This window comes from Penicillium subrubescens (genome assembly GCF_028828155.1).
Source record: "Penicillium subrubescens strain IBT 31985 chromosome Unknown utg000011l_segment0_segment0, whole genome shotgun sequence".
NCBI lineage: Eukaryota > Fungi > Ascomycota > Eurotiomycetes > Eurotiales > Aspergillaceae > Penicillium > Penicillium subrubescens.
The window spans coordinates 459,210-473,729 of record NW_026643161.1 but is presented as its reverse complement, the minus strand read 5'-3'; the positions used below and the strand labels follow the sequence as shown (position 1 = coordinate 473,729).

Here is a 14,520-nt window from a genome sequence, read left to right as displayed (position 1 = left end):
TACTACCTGCTACTCTATCCCTAGTACTGATGGACAATGAAGAGAGAAGATTCATATGCTTCAATATCCCCCTTGACAAGGCTATTGATGGGCAGGTCAACGATTCAGGGCCCGGGCATACCAAGAATACAAAAATAAACAAAGAACGTGGTCATGAGCGAACTACCTATCTAACGGCACCCCTAAGGAAACGGAAAACTACGTATAATCAGACACCTTCCCCTAAAGCTAAATCTAACAAATCAACTGCCCAAAAAGTCAAGCACGAATCACTATAGAATACATTTGAAAAGATTTACGAGTGCGACCTAGCCGGACAAGCGGTGGTTGTCGCAAAGAAATCCAGGCCTAACCGGCTCTATTTCCTTAGGACATTCCCTGGGGACGACGAACTTGATGAGCTTCTTCACAGACTCCTATTCACTGAGCACGAAAATATTGCGTCAACAACAGATTCCTTCGCTACTACTGAGGGTCTTTTTATTATAGGTGATTTTATGCCTCTGACCCTCGGGCATATTGTGGCTTGCCGTCACTACCCAGATAAGGAACAGCTGAATGCTATAATGACCCAGGTCGGCTCCCTGACCCTGGCCCTGGTCGATGTATATAATAATGATGGATGTACAGATTTTGAACGGCCTTTCCTACATAGAAACCCAGGGCCTACAGCATGCGTCTCTGGACTCCTCCGGGATCTTGATGGACACTAATGGCTATATTAAGATTGGTATCACCGGCCCTTATTATGTAGACCTAGCTGGATTTAAGCTGACGAAGATCTAGGCCGTCTTGAAAGATGTACTGCAAGAACCAAGGAAAAGCCTTACCATACAGATATAGTGGGTAGTATTATGATGGAGCTGTTACAAAATTACACCAAGGACGATGGCATTGTTGGTATTGACAATATGGATCGTTGGCCCTCTGATTCACCTCCTGTTACTTTCCTCTCCTCCACGACTTCTGCTAGCTTATTGAAATCTCTTATGAAGGTATGGCACTTCTTTTCCAGCGCAAGGAGTACTTCTGATATTCTCTTGCCTTAAGCACCCCCTGATCAGCGAGATACCTTTTCGTAAGGAGACCCTTATCGGGTTAGCTTGGTTTGCTATTCATTCTACCAAGACATTTTGGTCTTACACATTATAAAATAATTCGACACGTTAGAGTGCATATTTATTATGATTGCCATATACTGCTTTCCATCGTTTCTTATTATTCCGATGTTCTGTCGTATAATGAACCTGTTTGGTATTGGCTGTATCCTACAAATAGGTAGGTAGTCTATTGTTAGTCTTCGTATAAGGTGTGGTTTTGGTTCTTGTATCTTAAAACCAGTATTTGTATTAAGTTCCACGCTAACTTTGAAACAATCTGTGTTTAGTTTCTTCGATACCCTTCTTAGCTTTCCTAGCTTCAGCTCCCCGTGTCTACGTGCATGGATATTAGAAAGTGGGACGTTTTCTTTGATTGCCCTTTACTACTGTATTATCTAGACTATGGTTGATATTCAAGGTTGATCAGGTTCAAACGTTGATCCAAGTGGCGTCGCACAATTTCCTGCAATCTATCACGGATATCTCCAGACGCGGACGCTAGTAGAAGTAATTCAAATTAGCTTTATACGTATCAAAAGTATACGAGAGAGCTGTCTCACTTAGAAGAAGCATTTCACCCCGATCAATTTGTAACGACGGTTCTTGCGTAGGATTCTTTTCAGAAAGTTCACTTATGACAATGTCTTCGTAGTCAGGGGCTCCTTCGTAAAAACAAGCTCGCTTATGATTTCTAAAAGACAATTTTTCAAGCAATGACGGATTTTTTCCCATATAAATCGACACACTTAGTATCTGCTCGCTTGTCAGATTCGATTCCTTCGGTTTATGTAAGCTCTTACGTACGTATCCATTATTTGGGATATCTTCTTTCAATAAATTATTGATATGCTCCTGTGCTATGACCGCAATTTCTACTTTATTAGTTGGGTTCTGCTCTTCTTCAACGCTTTTGAGTGACCTACCACGATTTTCAACTTGCCAGACAAGATGTACACGACGAACACGCAAAGTACATGTTTTATACCCTTGGATCAATTTCCTAGCGTATGGTAAGACAGCCGAGAGCCTAGAGTCGCTCGAAACAAGCAGCACGTATTGGTAGTCGTTAACGCGCTCGCTGAGGCTATGAGGCCCGCTGTAGAGGGCCATGGAGGAGTACCCCTCCGAGCCGATAGTTCGTAATTGGCGACCAATTGTTCCCGTAAGACCTTTGCGAGGCTGAACCAGAAGCTCTAGGACTGATTGCTTTTCCTGTGACCACGAAATAACCGTGAAGGGGTGAGTTTGTGTCCATGACCAAAAGCTCACTGCAGGGAGCCACAAGTTGATATACTGCCCAGCTTTCACATTTATTGGCCTTGGTAGGAGTAGTCGAACTTTGAATGGGGTTGTAGAGGTTTCAATGGATTTATGTCCGTGCCTTGATAAAATTGCCCTCGGGCATCTATTTCCCGAGAAAATTCCGTTCCGATATAGCAACCCGGCGAAGAACAAGCCTGATGTGGCAGCAAAAGCACTTATACCGATGATGAGGTATAGCCATGGCAGCAGCTCTCTTTTTGGGATGTGTCTCCAAAGTCCGTATACAGCCACAATTGTCAGGCCCTGGTGCGATCTAAGAAAAAATTCATAGGAAATGTTTCGCGCAAATGGAAGTGACATCAACGTAAGAGCTCCTAAGCTTGCAACTGCCTATCATGTTCATCAGACTTGAATATAGAGCTACCCTTTTCTGTTTTATTTTCACATACAATGATGGTGAATATACCTCGTGTACTTAACTGAGTGGATGAGCTCTTAAGGTCAAACCCAATGGCCCCGACGTGAAGCACCGCCAGCCCTATTGTCATCCAACCCGCCGCTCGATGCATCTTGCGATATCTTGCTAAAGAAACACCCAGAAGATCGGCCGCGTAGCTCAAGTGGCCTGCTCCCAGGAGTAGTACCATATTGATAAGAGATAGGCTACCGGCGCGTCGTGCAACATTTTCTATCGAGGTTCCACGGAAAAGAACGAGGATGGAATTCACCGTGATATATATCAGATGTTCAATTATTCCGATTGGGCTCTAAGGGCCCCAAAATCTGTGGCGAGAAACAACATAGCGATAAATAATATGACGATAAATAAAGACACGAACAGGACCCTTCCACTAAGTGAGTGACCTTAGAAGTCTGATGAAGACGAGGCCTAGGAGTATGCTTCCTGCTGTTATAGCGTAGATAGCGAGTGTATCCATTGTTAATTTACTGTACCACAGCATGCATAAAATTAGAGAGAATCGGTGGACAGACCGTTAAATATCTAGGGAGCCGAGATGCTTCTTACCAATCCAGAAACCAGTAGGCAAAACATAATGGGTCATGGCGGATATTATGACGGTAAGAGATAATCTATCTCCTGAACTGTCGACCCACAGACTTTGATAGTAACTGTTTTCGTAGTCGCAGGGATCCGTTCTGATGGTCGCAGGGATCCGTTATGGTGGTCGCAGGGATCCGTTATGGTGGTTGCGGGAATTTATATGGTGCCTACAGGGGCACGGTTTGGTGATTGCAGGCGTACGTTTCGTTGGTCATAGCGACCCGCTTTATTCTGACATCTGATCCCCGCTACTAGATACAATTTCTATTGGCAAATTATACTGTAGAAAATTGAAAGTGATATCTCGATTTTTTTAAGTCTTATTATGCAAGAAAGTTCCGAGTCTCGGGCAAATTGACAGAAACAAGGCTGTCTGGATCAGAACGAATCTTCATTTGCGAAACATTGCAGCATCTAAGAATGAAGGAAATCATGACGTGCACTATGAATTTTATCGTGCTCTCGCTTTACCTCTTCAAGCTTGACAAGCTTGTACACTATCAATAAAAAAAATGAAGATGCAACGGAAAGACTGGACACAATCACCGTCAGAAGAGCCATAATTGACCAGTCACCTCCATGCCCAGTGTAAAGGCTGACCATGGTGGTTAGAAGACTAGCGGATGAATTGAGAAGAGTTGGCCTAGTAGTGTAATCTCAGTGAGGGATCCTAATATAAGAGAATACACAGAAGGCAGGGCGGAGAGGACATTCGTTACATACATGAATATACGATTGATGAGCTATATATAGTTGCTCCTATACTTATAGTAAAGCCGACCCAGGAGTGCCAATCCCACGACAAAGAAAACACTCGCTAGCGCAAGTAGTGGGGGATTTTGGATGCTCTTGAGGATAATTTCTCCCGCTTCGTTATCTGACAATGTATTGTGGAGGGTGTCTGATTTTTGAAGAGATGTGAACGTGCCAGGAATTACAAGATAACCTGTAAGTAAAACCCAATGAGCTCCACTTGCTAGCAGATTATATTGCTATGGTGCCTTGTCGGCTTCGAGGATCATTCGAACGTAGCGTGTCTCCAAGGGCTCATATGATATCCCGCCTTCTGGATCAACCCGGGGGGAGAAAGTAGAACCTATAGTTAAGACGTTGCTACGTGAGACCTTTGCGGATACTGCTTTCTTTTTGTATTCCCTGCCAAGACCTTTCTCAGGTGCCCAAACAGTCTAAGTCATATCTGTGGAAGTCGTCTTGAATCCATTTTACGCAAGCACTAAAAGGTCCTCGTTATATAATTGGGATCAATACGACGTCGAAGGAATCAGCGTGCCATAATCTACCCTAATTGCGTAACATGATAGAATCATATATAAAATGCGATGAAACTTAGATTTCTGTCTCGTTGCTGCTATTTGTCTCATCCTGAATGTCGAGATACCTTAATTCCACCGCTTTATGGAGATCCTCAAGAGTAGCATATAGCTTATGCCTTGCGGCAAAATACTCCTTGAGCCTTTGAGGTTCGCGAGGTGGGATATATATGCCTTTCATGTCATCGAAAGTTTTGCGGATTAGCCTTGGCTTAGTGTAAAGCGTCTCCTGTTGAATTCTTAGCAAAGCTCTATAATTGAACTCCTGGGAAACTTACGAGTAATTCATCCCTAGGTGGCCATGAGGGGTTGTAGGAGGAATTGTAGATATAATTCTCTCGGTCGTGAACGATAAGCAGGTAAACTTCTGCGCCACAAATTTCCGAAAGCTGGTGAGCTTTCTCCTTAAGGGTCCTGCATCTCTTTTGAAATGTAACGCGGGGGTTTCTCTGCGAGTCAGGGCCACCCATCGTAGACTGAACGAGCCCAGAACTTGAAACCTGGCAGAGATGTGACTTAGGCTATAAGAATTTGAATCTGATATGAATGGGCAACAAAGGAAGTAGCCATTATTTATATTTTATGGGCTACTCAAAATCTATTCTCTGGAGGCTCCAGGGATTATTCAATATCCATATCTGATTCGTGACTCAAACTTAGGTGCGTTTTCTAGAGCCGGGGTCTCTGGATTGCCAGGATTCGGCGACCCTTCTTTTGTTTCTAGTGACACTTTTGTTAACATCACAGGCCGGGCACGGTTTGCGATATGGCGAACTATGATCTCTGTGGCCGAATGATGACTGCAAACCTTGTCTCGAAGCAAAGGTAGCCACACTTTCGGGAAAGCCAGATATTTTCTACCTTTTCTTTGTCTGTGACTGTATGTAGACATTAACAGTATAGTCCAAATGGCGAGTCAAGAACGAAATTGGATGATTGTAACAACTACATGAAGCACATAGACTGTCCATCCCCCCGAATACATCAATTAGTCCGCCGTCTGAGACATAACTAAGGCCTTCTGGGTAAAGATTTTCTAAGGCAAGGATGATCTCTCGGGCTGGGCCTTTACAACGCACTGACCCGGGGCACCAAAACGGCACATTTGTTTGCTCTGGTAACGAGCTAATTTGGAGAAAGAACCTAGAGATCAACAACGTGGTTGCTGCGTCCCGGGCTATCCGTGCGCTTCCGGGCTGGAGAAGTATAAGGTCACGATAATCATTCATAGCCCCTACTGCGTCAATCGCCTGTGGTGTATTTGCTAATGAGACATCTAAGCGATGACAGTCACCTCTGACTGACTCGCTCAGCCTCCCTACCCAATTCTTCCACTCGGTGTCTGTGTCCATTGTAGACATCTATGCGTTGAAACCCCTGCGAATAAAACCGTCACGAAAGACGTGGCGAAAATGAGGGATCTGCTTATTTGAAGGGGCTTTTCCGGTTCCTATCGATATCATCCGTATGGATCCCATGAACAGGGGCCAGATTTGGTTAGAAACCTGGCTCGCGACCTCCCCAGCAAAGTTGTGTTTCAATCCACTATCCTGAAAGGAACCAACACCCTCAAAATCTACAGGGGTAAAAAAGCTTGCGAACCAATCATTTAGTGAACTAAGAGAAGCTAATGCATGGGATGAACTTACAAAGGAGCGGCTGCTGTGGCACGCCCACTATGTTTTTGCCTGTTAGCGTAGTTTCGCCTCCAACCACGTAATAGGGAAAAACGTACGCTTTGCATACGCTAGGCTCGTTTCGTATGTCGTCGGGGCGTATTATACGGTGCCCTAGGAGTGTCAGTAAAAGCACATCACATAGTCACGTATAACTTGCTATATTTGTCCTTCGAGTCCTCGGATATGTTGAAATTCCCAATGACAAATGCACTTGTGTCCCTAGAAATACTCGTTGCAATTACTCCCACCTTCAGACCGGACCGTCTATGACCCGGAAGACGTTCCCGTGTAGCACCAAAAAGACGGCGATTTTCTCTAAACGCGCTCTTCAGAGCGGCATCGAAGACCTGAGAGTCATAACAACTATCGTGTAGAAGCCACTGAATCCATTTAACCAGTTCACCTAGTAGCGACTTGTAGCCCGAGACGTGGAAAAGCAGCGGGGGCAAAATCGACCGTCGTCTCTGCCTGAAAATTTGGTTCGCCAGTGTATTGAATCGTTCGGAGCATTCTGCAACATCCCACAACATTGCAAACAATCCCAGAGCAATAAGCCCCCCTAGTATCCTATAATCAGATTTGCTATGCCAATAAATTGGGGTCGTAAAAGTTTGATTTTGACTGACCTGAGCTTGTGCCGATAGCGAGGTCCACCACATTGTGGATGGTCGAAGGCTGCAAATGCTCCTGCACAAGAAGAAGGTATTCCAAAGGTATAACGCCTCTGACCCCTCCCCCATCGAGTGCAAGGATAGAAGGGCTTATGGTTGGTGGAAGAACATCTACGATGAGAGGCTTTCGGTAGAGGCAGTAAAGACAGCCTGTGACCGTAAATTGGTACTCTAACCCCGCCACCGGTTCGCCATAGACCTGGGCACAGCGATCGCAAAATGTATGACCGCAGTCTAAAACATGTTGCGCGCTATGCAGGAGGCAGAACAGACAGATGAGATTACTCCGTAAACAACTTAGTCGACCGCTCTGAGATTCGAGTTGCTGTTTTCGTAGGTCTGCTACGTTTATCAAACCTCCGGAGAAAAGGTCGAACTGTTCAGAGAAATGTCTCTCGATTAGATTTGTCTGTTCTTCTGGGCATAAGCCCGACCAAGTTTCTTGAACTTTTCTATGCGCCTGAATCAGGATCTTGCGGTACAGGGATCCGAAAACATCACGGGGATTTGTTGCTACAACTGTTAGGTTCATTAACATAGAGAGAGTATTCCTAATATACCAAACATTCCTAGTACGTAATGATCCATGAAAAGGGCCGATGCAATAGATGGAGCTAACTTATCCGAAGATAAGCGCGCGCGATCGGCGATCTCAAGATAGTGTACGAGGTTTGATTCCGTGCTCGGACATACCGGGCGATCCCTTCGCGTGGCTTTCACCACATCGAAAGCATTCCGGTTGTCGAGAGTATGGTGAAACGCTGATTGGAACAGCGCTTGAAAGTGAGTAGCATTTGGACGAGCATGATGTACCTGTCGAAGGAAAGATATTTCCGTTACTTCGTCGGTGATATAGGCTTTGATCCGCAGATAGTTCGCCGTTTCTGATAAACCGCCCTTGTGTAGACCAATGAAGGAAACCTTGGAGAACAGTTCAGACAAGTCTTTGTACCTATTTTTTTGAAGATACTCGTAGAACACGCTGTCGAATGATCTTTCAAGATTCTTATTTGTGGCTCCAGTCCTATATATAACAACCAATCTCGGCAAAAGTGTCCGAGGTAGGGAAGATGCCGAACCCAGTTCCATGCAGTTAACCAGGAACTCCTCGACCATTCTCATATTTGAAGTGTCATCAATGAAAATACATACTATATCCGCGAACAGAAAAACAAGCCGTGACCACAGTACTTGCAGCAGTCTGCCCGCAGAATAGTTATCCCACGACACGGGTTGACCCATTCCAGCGTCGAGTTTCAATTTGGGATGGAAGCGTTCCCCCTCCATAATGTCACCGTCCGCCAAAAGAACGGGCTCTCGACTTTCGAAGGAGGCGACATCGTATCTAAGCTGGATCATTGATTTCGAAACATGTCTCTTGATATTGTTCTGGTTATACAACCGCTGAAGGGCGTGATCTTTAGTTTGCCTGCCCAGAAAGACACATAACGATGGGTACTGGTTTTGGGGGTCAGGCAACTGGTTGACCACATTTGGCAGGCGACCGTGATCTAGGACAGCTAAACTGGAATCCTCTCGGACACCGATATCAAACCAGCCGATATCTATCGTATTCTGCATTGTGTGAGACACATGAAATGGAATCACTTTTCTTTCTTATTGAGAGTGATGGGCAATGTATTTAAGCTCTAGTTTACCCCTTCATTTTACGGATTGTTTTATAGCTAGGGTGATAATGGAATCTGGACTTACGATACTGTGACTATAGGCCACCGTGAAAGGGTGATCACTTCTTAACCCCCTGACACTAATACATCTACCTACCCCACGCTCACCCTATTCTCACCCACTCTCACCCACTCTCACCCACTCATCGCTCGTCCTACGTCAATGTACTTTTGTTATGAATGAATATAAATATTGGTGGTGGCAAATGGCAACTAGAAAATCCTTGCCACAGTGCCTGTTCTAGTTTAGTATCTAGTTTGACTATGCGGCCAATCAAATAATACGGACTTCCAACACAGGCTCCTGTTGGTACGGAGTGCGCTCAAGTGATGGGACATATTAAATGGCCTCTGCAACTAGAGGTTGCTTTTACATTCTTCAATCATGACTTTTCCTGGTAGCACAGGCCCCTACGAGGCCCCGATGCGTTGTCCTTCTATGCATGAAATATCGACAACCAGTCAAATCCTGTCGTACTTTCCACAACTTAATGAAAATGAAAGTGCAGTTACAGACAACTCCGTCCTGAATATTGATGAACTCTTACATGATGATGACTTGCAACTTCCTGATGTCGTATCTTATACGTATCAGGATCTATCAGAGGCCTATATGGCGGAGGGACTCTGCAGAAATCCAGTCAAAACCTTTCAGCACAACGGGTAAGCAAAGATAACCTTTGCCCTCTGATTGTTGAGATGGGTGCTGTTGTTCTAACCACACGTGAACGCAAGTTACTCTTCAATCCCGATGCCCGGCTTAAATGAAACAAAGTTTGACTTTTCCCAAACGGCTGAACGTTTACTTCTCCAGATGGAGCAGTTTACATTCACGATTCACCAATACGGCGATTCGGCGAACGAATTGGAGTCAAAGATAAACGTATGTACAAACTCCATTGGCCGCATTGAGCAACATGTGAACGCTATAGCTCATTAGGTGGATAATATGGAAAACCAGCTAGGTAGCATGCTAGGTGGCATGAACTATCAGCTTGATGATGTGAACGAAAAGATGGTAAGCCTCGATCTCAAGCTCAAAACTCTGGATGGTTACTTGTTAGAGATTGTAAAGCGTGAGAAGGATATGATGAGAGATTTTTGTGATTTTCCCAAAAGATAGCTATCCATCAATCAACACATATCACACCGCTAGAGTAACACTTGCGTAAGGAAACCAAAGACCCAAGACATATTCATTTGATATATATATAACTAAAAATGACTGCCTTACTATATCCTTAACATCTCCCACAACTTAGTAGGCTATTTCAACTAGCCAAAGTCCATTTTAACAAACAACGATCTTATAGCCTTCATGTTCTAGAAGTAACCCCCCTCTACTTTCCCTGATTCTGACTGCCAGAGGTCCAAGTATTGCCGCTCTGATTCATGCAGTCGTGCTGTAGCCTGAGAAAGTGCGTCTTCCAGTGAATTGAAAACAGCATACATCCGTTCCTGAAGCTGCAATAAAATTTGTTTGGTCTCTTTGTGCCATTGAAGCTCTGCCTTGAGATAACTCATTTTATATGCGAAGTCCTCTATTCGGGTCTTCAAATCGGGAGAAGACCTCTTCGCACGCTGCAATCGGGAAGGTAGTCTCTCGAGATTGGATGAAGTCCCTCCAAGGCATAGGATTTGATGGTCTGCCGGTGTTATGTCCTCAGAGATAGGCTTAAGGCGCTTAATTGGATACCGACTCATTGTAAATAAGGCAGAGACTGCGGATCACTTGGATGGATAAAGGGCTTAGGAAGTTATGCCACAGCCCTACTACCCGGGAACGGGTTTGTATTGTATTACTTGGATGCTAGACTACCTTTTTTCATCGCACCCGATGACGCAAGCGAAAGCGAGCACCGGAGAGGGGGGCAACTTGTATCTAAGTCGGAAAATGGAGCTAGTGCAAACAATAGAGCTATCAATAAATAGCAAATTATTGCGTCTAGATGTCCGCACCACTTATGTTTCTGCCCGTGGGTGGGCCTACTGTGTTCCAAATCAAGGAACAAAAAATGTAAAATGGATATGTACGTTTGTCTACGCGGTGACTCATTAGCAAACGGTGCCCTAACAAATATAGGGAAGCTATAGGCGTATAGTAAAAAGCCAATAGCGAACAAGAGCAACTGTTAGGATCTACGCTTCTATCCTTTTTTGAGAGAAAAAAAGACCGAAAAGGAAAGTCAAGGAAAGGGAAGAAAAAGAAATTGAAGGAACGGAAAGGAAATCCAATCGGTTCTAAGAGCTTGGGCGTTTGCCCTACCTCTACACTAGCTGCGACACCATTCTGGTGACCGCGCGACAGGTTAGTATTGCGAGACCTGTTTTCCAGTACCTAACATGCACTATGAGTCAGAATAGCGACACCTAGATGGTATCCTAGTCCCTGTGAACAGTAAGGCCAAGGTACGTTGGATACTGGGTATATGGATCTCGCTGTATCCTCTCAAATTGACGAATACAACGAAGGAAATCGCCTAAGGTGCTATTATATGTGGACATGTCTCTCCGATTTACGGGAGCCTTCCCCTCCGAAGAAGAGGCGCGTCAGGTAAAGCAGGAAACCATTATATTGTCTACAATTAATAACCTTACAACTTATTTTTAGAAGAGCACACAGGCTGTGGACGATGACCAAAATATATTTACCTGCATCGAAGCTCTACTGCGCCAAGAGCAGCAATCAAAGCACTACCAAGACCAGTTGGAATTCAAAATCAATAGTGATGTGGTAGAGTTTCAACGCTCCCGTGCCTATACCCTGCAGTTACAGAGGGTGGTTTGCGGACTCCAGTATCAAAGATCGCAGCTCGAGACCTTATTGGCCCATATGGCAGAGGCCTGTCGGGTTATGGCCCGAGATTTAGGGTTTGAAAAGGAGAAAGTACAGGAACTCGAGTCTCGTCTCGCTCAGGTTCTAAGCATTGAATATCTGCTGCAGCACTTGGCCCCCGGAGAGCGCCAGCGCGAACAGGTCAATGGTGAAGGGCTGAACGGTCATCTTTTGCTTGAAAATCAACACCAACGAGAATTGATCTTAAGTCTGGAATCCATCGTTCGGGAGCGCGAAGAAGCGATACGAGAGCTGAAATCTAGGCCTCTAGAGATAATGCAAGAGCTTCGATTGGCGAGTTTCGGCCAGCATCACCCAGGTGGATTAAGTCCAGACGAGATAAGCAAGGGTATGTCGGAACAGTCAAGCGTTGAGATCATCACGGAAAGACCTTTGTCCTTTACTCAAGAAGCCAAGGAATTTTGTACATAACCTTTTGCAAAGAATACTGCACAGATAGTGTCTCCTAATATTTTCGCTTACAACGTTATTGGATATCAAGCAACAGGAGTGTACGGACCTGCTAATGCCGACAAGGACTAGTTTGTCTCTTTGCAAAGACTATCTTTAACTGATCGGCAAAAGTACCTCGACTATGTAAGCGGATGTTTTGTAGACTTGGCGAACTTTTGTCCCTAAACGGTCCCTATTTCCAGCGCTAGACTAGTGATCCTTGGCTTACTTTAGGAGAGCTCGGAAGACCTATTCCTGGGCCGTCGCGAAGGCTCAAGAACCCGTTTGTCTATGGGACTGTGCCTGAAATCTGATTGCGGACCTACAGTGGGCGTTATTAGGGCCAGGTCTGGCCAGCATTTCTTGAAAGGTTAAGCGGGGGCAGATTGAAAAACTGCGCAATATGACTGCATACTATTTCAGAGGGAGCAAGGAGATTGCGATCGGCGCGTTCGTCTGGGGGGGCTCGTGGTAATCTGACTGTGCTCCGGTTAGTGCGATCGGCTAAGCCGCCGCATTATTGGACAAACGACCCTACAGACTGTTTGACTTTCAGACTTTGTCTTTAATTCGTTGTGGCTTACTTAGCCCTTGCTGGAAACTTGGATTACCGACTAATACAGTCAACACAGGTACATAGTCCGGTCGAAATGCAATCTATACCTTGTTAAAGGGGCTAGATGGAGTAAAATTTTTGGAAAATTACCATGTGGTTATTTGGTATGCAAGTTCCGGCGGTTCCGGCTTTACTGTTGGCGACTTAACACCTTTGAGGATGTCCTAGGAATCGGTCGTTTGATGATTCCTTTGCGGTTAGGTTATCCGTTTGCAATTCGCACTATTGTAGGCCCACCACCTTCCCTTTGAGTTCTTACTATATATCCGCGTTATGACCAAGTCCCACGTTCCGGGCTCCCCGAGCGCTATACGGCGTTACTGGGGATTTCGGAAGCATATTAATCTAGTACATTAATGTACATTGGCGCGTATTTTAGGGTTCTGGGAGGATTACTGGGCCGTCCCGACGGCTTAGGGTAGGTATTCGTCCTTTCGTCATGTGACGAGATAGGCACTATGCCTTCTATGCCTTTGAATAACATCATTTAGAAAGAATACGAATATCGTTTAAGCTTGGACCTTCCTAGCCGCTAAGTCCAAAAGTGGAGGGATGAAACCAGCGTTGCGCTCCGACAGCACTTGATTTATAGTTGTCTGCCAGTCTAATCTCACGCTTATCAGAGATATTTCGAATGTAGCGGGATTAGCGCGGTTACTTAGCTTGCTGTTTAGTGTGATCTCAAGCGTTCAAGTTGGATCTGCCGTGAGAGTGTGACTGGCGTGACCTCGCCAGGATGTCAATGACTATCACCAACAGCGCCTAATTCCCAGTCAAGATTGGCCCCAGCGGTATCGCTCTCTCCATCAGTCCAAAAATAGATGATTGTTAAAGCGGGGAAGGGCCACGGAACGTACTCATAGTCCGAAGAGCATACATGAGATGGAGTCTACATGTAGCGGGCAGCTCGAATCTTGGAAGACAAAGCGTACGACACTAACCTATCCCGGAGGGTGTGACCGTGATTGTCCGTGCATTTGTTCGGCAAAATATAGCCAAGGAGAGTGTGATTACTGTTGATACGTGTCTATAACAAATTACCCCAAGGCACACTAGCCTTCCTTCCGGAACCTCCACTAGCGGGCTAGGCCCAGTCGCCTCAAGATCACACCCCTATAGCCAACCATACTAATAAATGCCTGTTGTGGAGACATACCAGGAGCCTCTTGATTTGCAAGCAGATAAGGACCTCTAGTCTCTAAAACATCTCAGAAAAGAAAGGAAATACTACAAGTATTAATCATTTGAGGATATACGTAGACGTAAATGGCTATTCTCGAAATCCCCTGTACAGCCATCTCAATACTCAGTATTTTCAGCTATCACTTGTCGCATCAATACCTATATGATGATTAGTACTGTAATAACGTGTTATTACCCTGTGGAGCAGGTCCAAGACCAGGACATCATCCGTCAAGCCACCGGACCCTCGAAATATCAAATACAAGGAATGTCGCAGCACCAAAACAATGTCGTAGCACCAGAACGATGTCGCAGCACCAGAACGATGTCGCAACACCAACACAGTTTTGCTCTTGTAGTAGTAAAGGTGGGGTTTTACGTCATATAACGTCTTAAATCAAAGGAGATGAATTATGAATTACCAGCGGAGCAACCTTGGTCAACTTCTCTTTATTCTGTGTACGCCTCTGCTTCAGACCTGAACAATACAGATGCGAGATGGGCCCCTTTTTTTTATTTTGCTTCAGCGAGGGATGATTACCTGGAAACCGCAGACCACGATGTTTCTCGCTACCTGGTTCTGTTTGGCGACTATCGGTGCGTCGCAGATGGCGAATTTATTACTGCCGGGTTTTCAG

At 45.1% G+C, this 14,520-nt stretch overlaps 7 protein-coding genes across 7 annotated transcripts; 2 read left to right on the top strand and 5 right to left on the bottom strand.

The window, feature by feature from the left end:
- Positions 1–278: 278 nt before the first annotated feature.
- On the top strand, positions 279–1,033 carry N7473_012537 (uncharacterized protein; the record flags this gene model as incomplete). The annotated part of the gene is made up of 4 exons (XM_057158476.1): positions 279–605; positions 631–730; positions 844–995; positions 1,016–1,033. Coding segments are annotated over 4 exons (597 nt in total), but the record flags the coding sequence as incomplete, so codon positions are not given.
- Positions 1,034–1,500: 467 nt separating this feature from the next.
- N7473_012536 (ferric reductase family protein) lies at positions 1,501–3,301 on the bottom strand (the record flags this gene model as incomplete). Its single annotated transcript, XM_057158475.1, has 4 exons — positions 1,501–1,598; positions 1,661–2,753; positions 2,813–3,128; positions 3,228–3,301. The coding sequence occupies 4 exons, from the start codon at positions 3,299–3,301 to the stop codon at positions 1,501–1,503; spliced, it is 1,581 nt and encodes a 526-aa protein (XP_057002429.1).
- Positions 3,302–3,840: 539 nt separating this feature from the next.
- N7473_012535 (uncharacterized protein) lies at positions 3,841–4,151 on the bottom strand (the record flags this gene model as incomplete). Its single annotated transcript, XM_057158474.1, has 2 exons — positions 3,841–4,069; positions 4,114–4,151. 2 exons carry the CDS (start codon positions 4,149–4,151, stop codon positions 3,841–3,843), a joined length of 267 nt encoding a protein of 88 aa, XP_057002428.1.
- Positions 4,152–4,169: 18 nt separating this feature from the next.
- N7473_012534 (uncharacterized protein) lies at positions 4,170–4,613 on the bottom strand (the record flags this gene model as incomplete). Its single annotated transcript, XM_057158473.1, has 2 exons — positions 4,170–4,418; positions 4,455–4,613. Coding segments are annotated over 2 exons (408 nt in total), but the record flags the coding sequence as incomplete, so codon positions are not given.
- A 356-nt stretch (positions 4,614–4,969) lies between these two features.
- Positions 4,970–5,288, bottom strand: N7473_012533 (uncharacterized protein; the record flags this gene model as incomplete). Its single annotated transcript, XM_057158472.1, has 2 exons — positions 5,036–5,288; positions 4,970–5,008 (listed from the first exon to the last, which is right to left on the bottom strand). Exons 1-2 carry the CDS (start codon positions 5,225–5,227, stop codon positions 4,970–4,972), a joined length of 231 nt encoding a protein of 76 aa, XP_057002426.1. The 5' UTR covers positions 5,228–5,288.
- Positions 5,289–6,118: 830 nt separating this feature from the next.
- Positions 6,119–8,688, bottom strand: N7473_012532 (uncharacterized protein; the record flags this gene model as incomplete). The annotated part of the gene is made up of 5 exons (XM_057158471.1): positions 6,119–6,333; positions 6,407–6,419; positions 6,583–6,995; positions 7,063–7,620; positions 7,668–8,688. The coding sequence occupies 5 exons, from the start codon at positions 8,686–8,688 to the stop codon at positions 6,119–6,121; spliced, it is 2,220 nt and encodes a 739-aa protein (XP_057002425.1).
- A 2,610-nt stretch (positions 8,689–11,298) lies between these two features.
- On the top strand, positions 11,299–12,063 carry N7473_012531 (uncharacterized protein; the record flags this gene model as incomplete). Its single annotated transcript, XM_057158470.1, has 2 exons — positions 11,299–11,349; positions 11,407–12,063. 2 exons carry the CDS (start codon positions 11,299–11,301, stop codon positions 12,061–12,063), a joined length of 708 nt encoding a protein of 235 aa, XP_057002424.1.
- Positions 12,064–14,520: the final 2,457 nt, after the last annotated feature.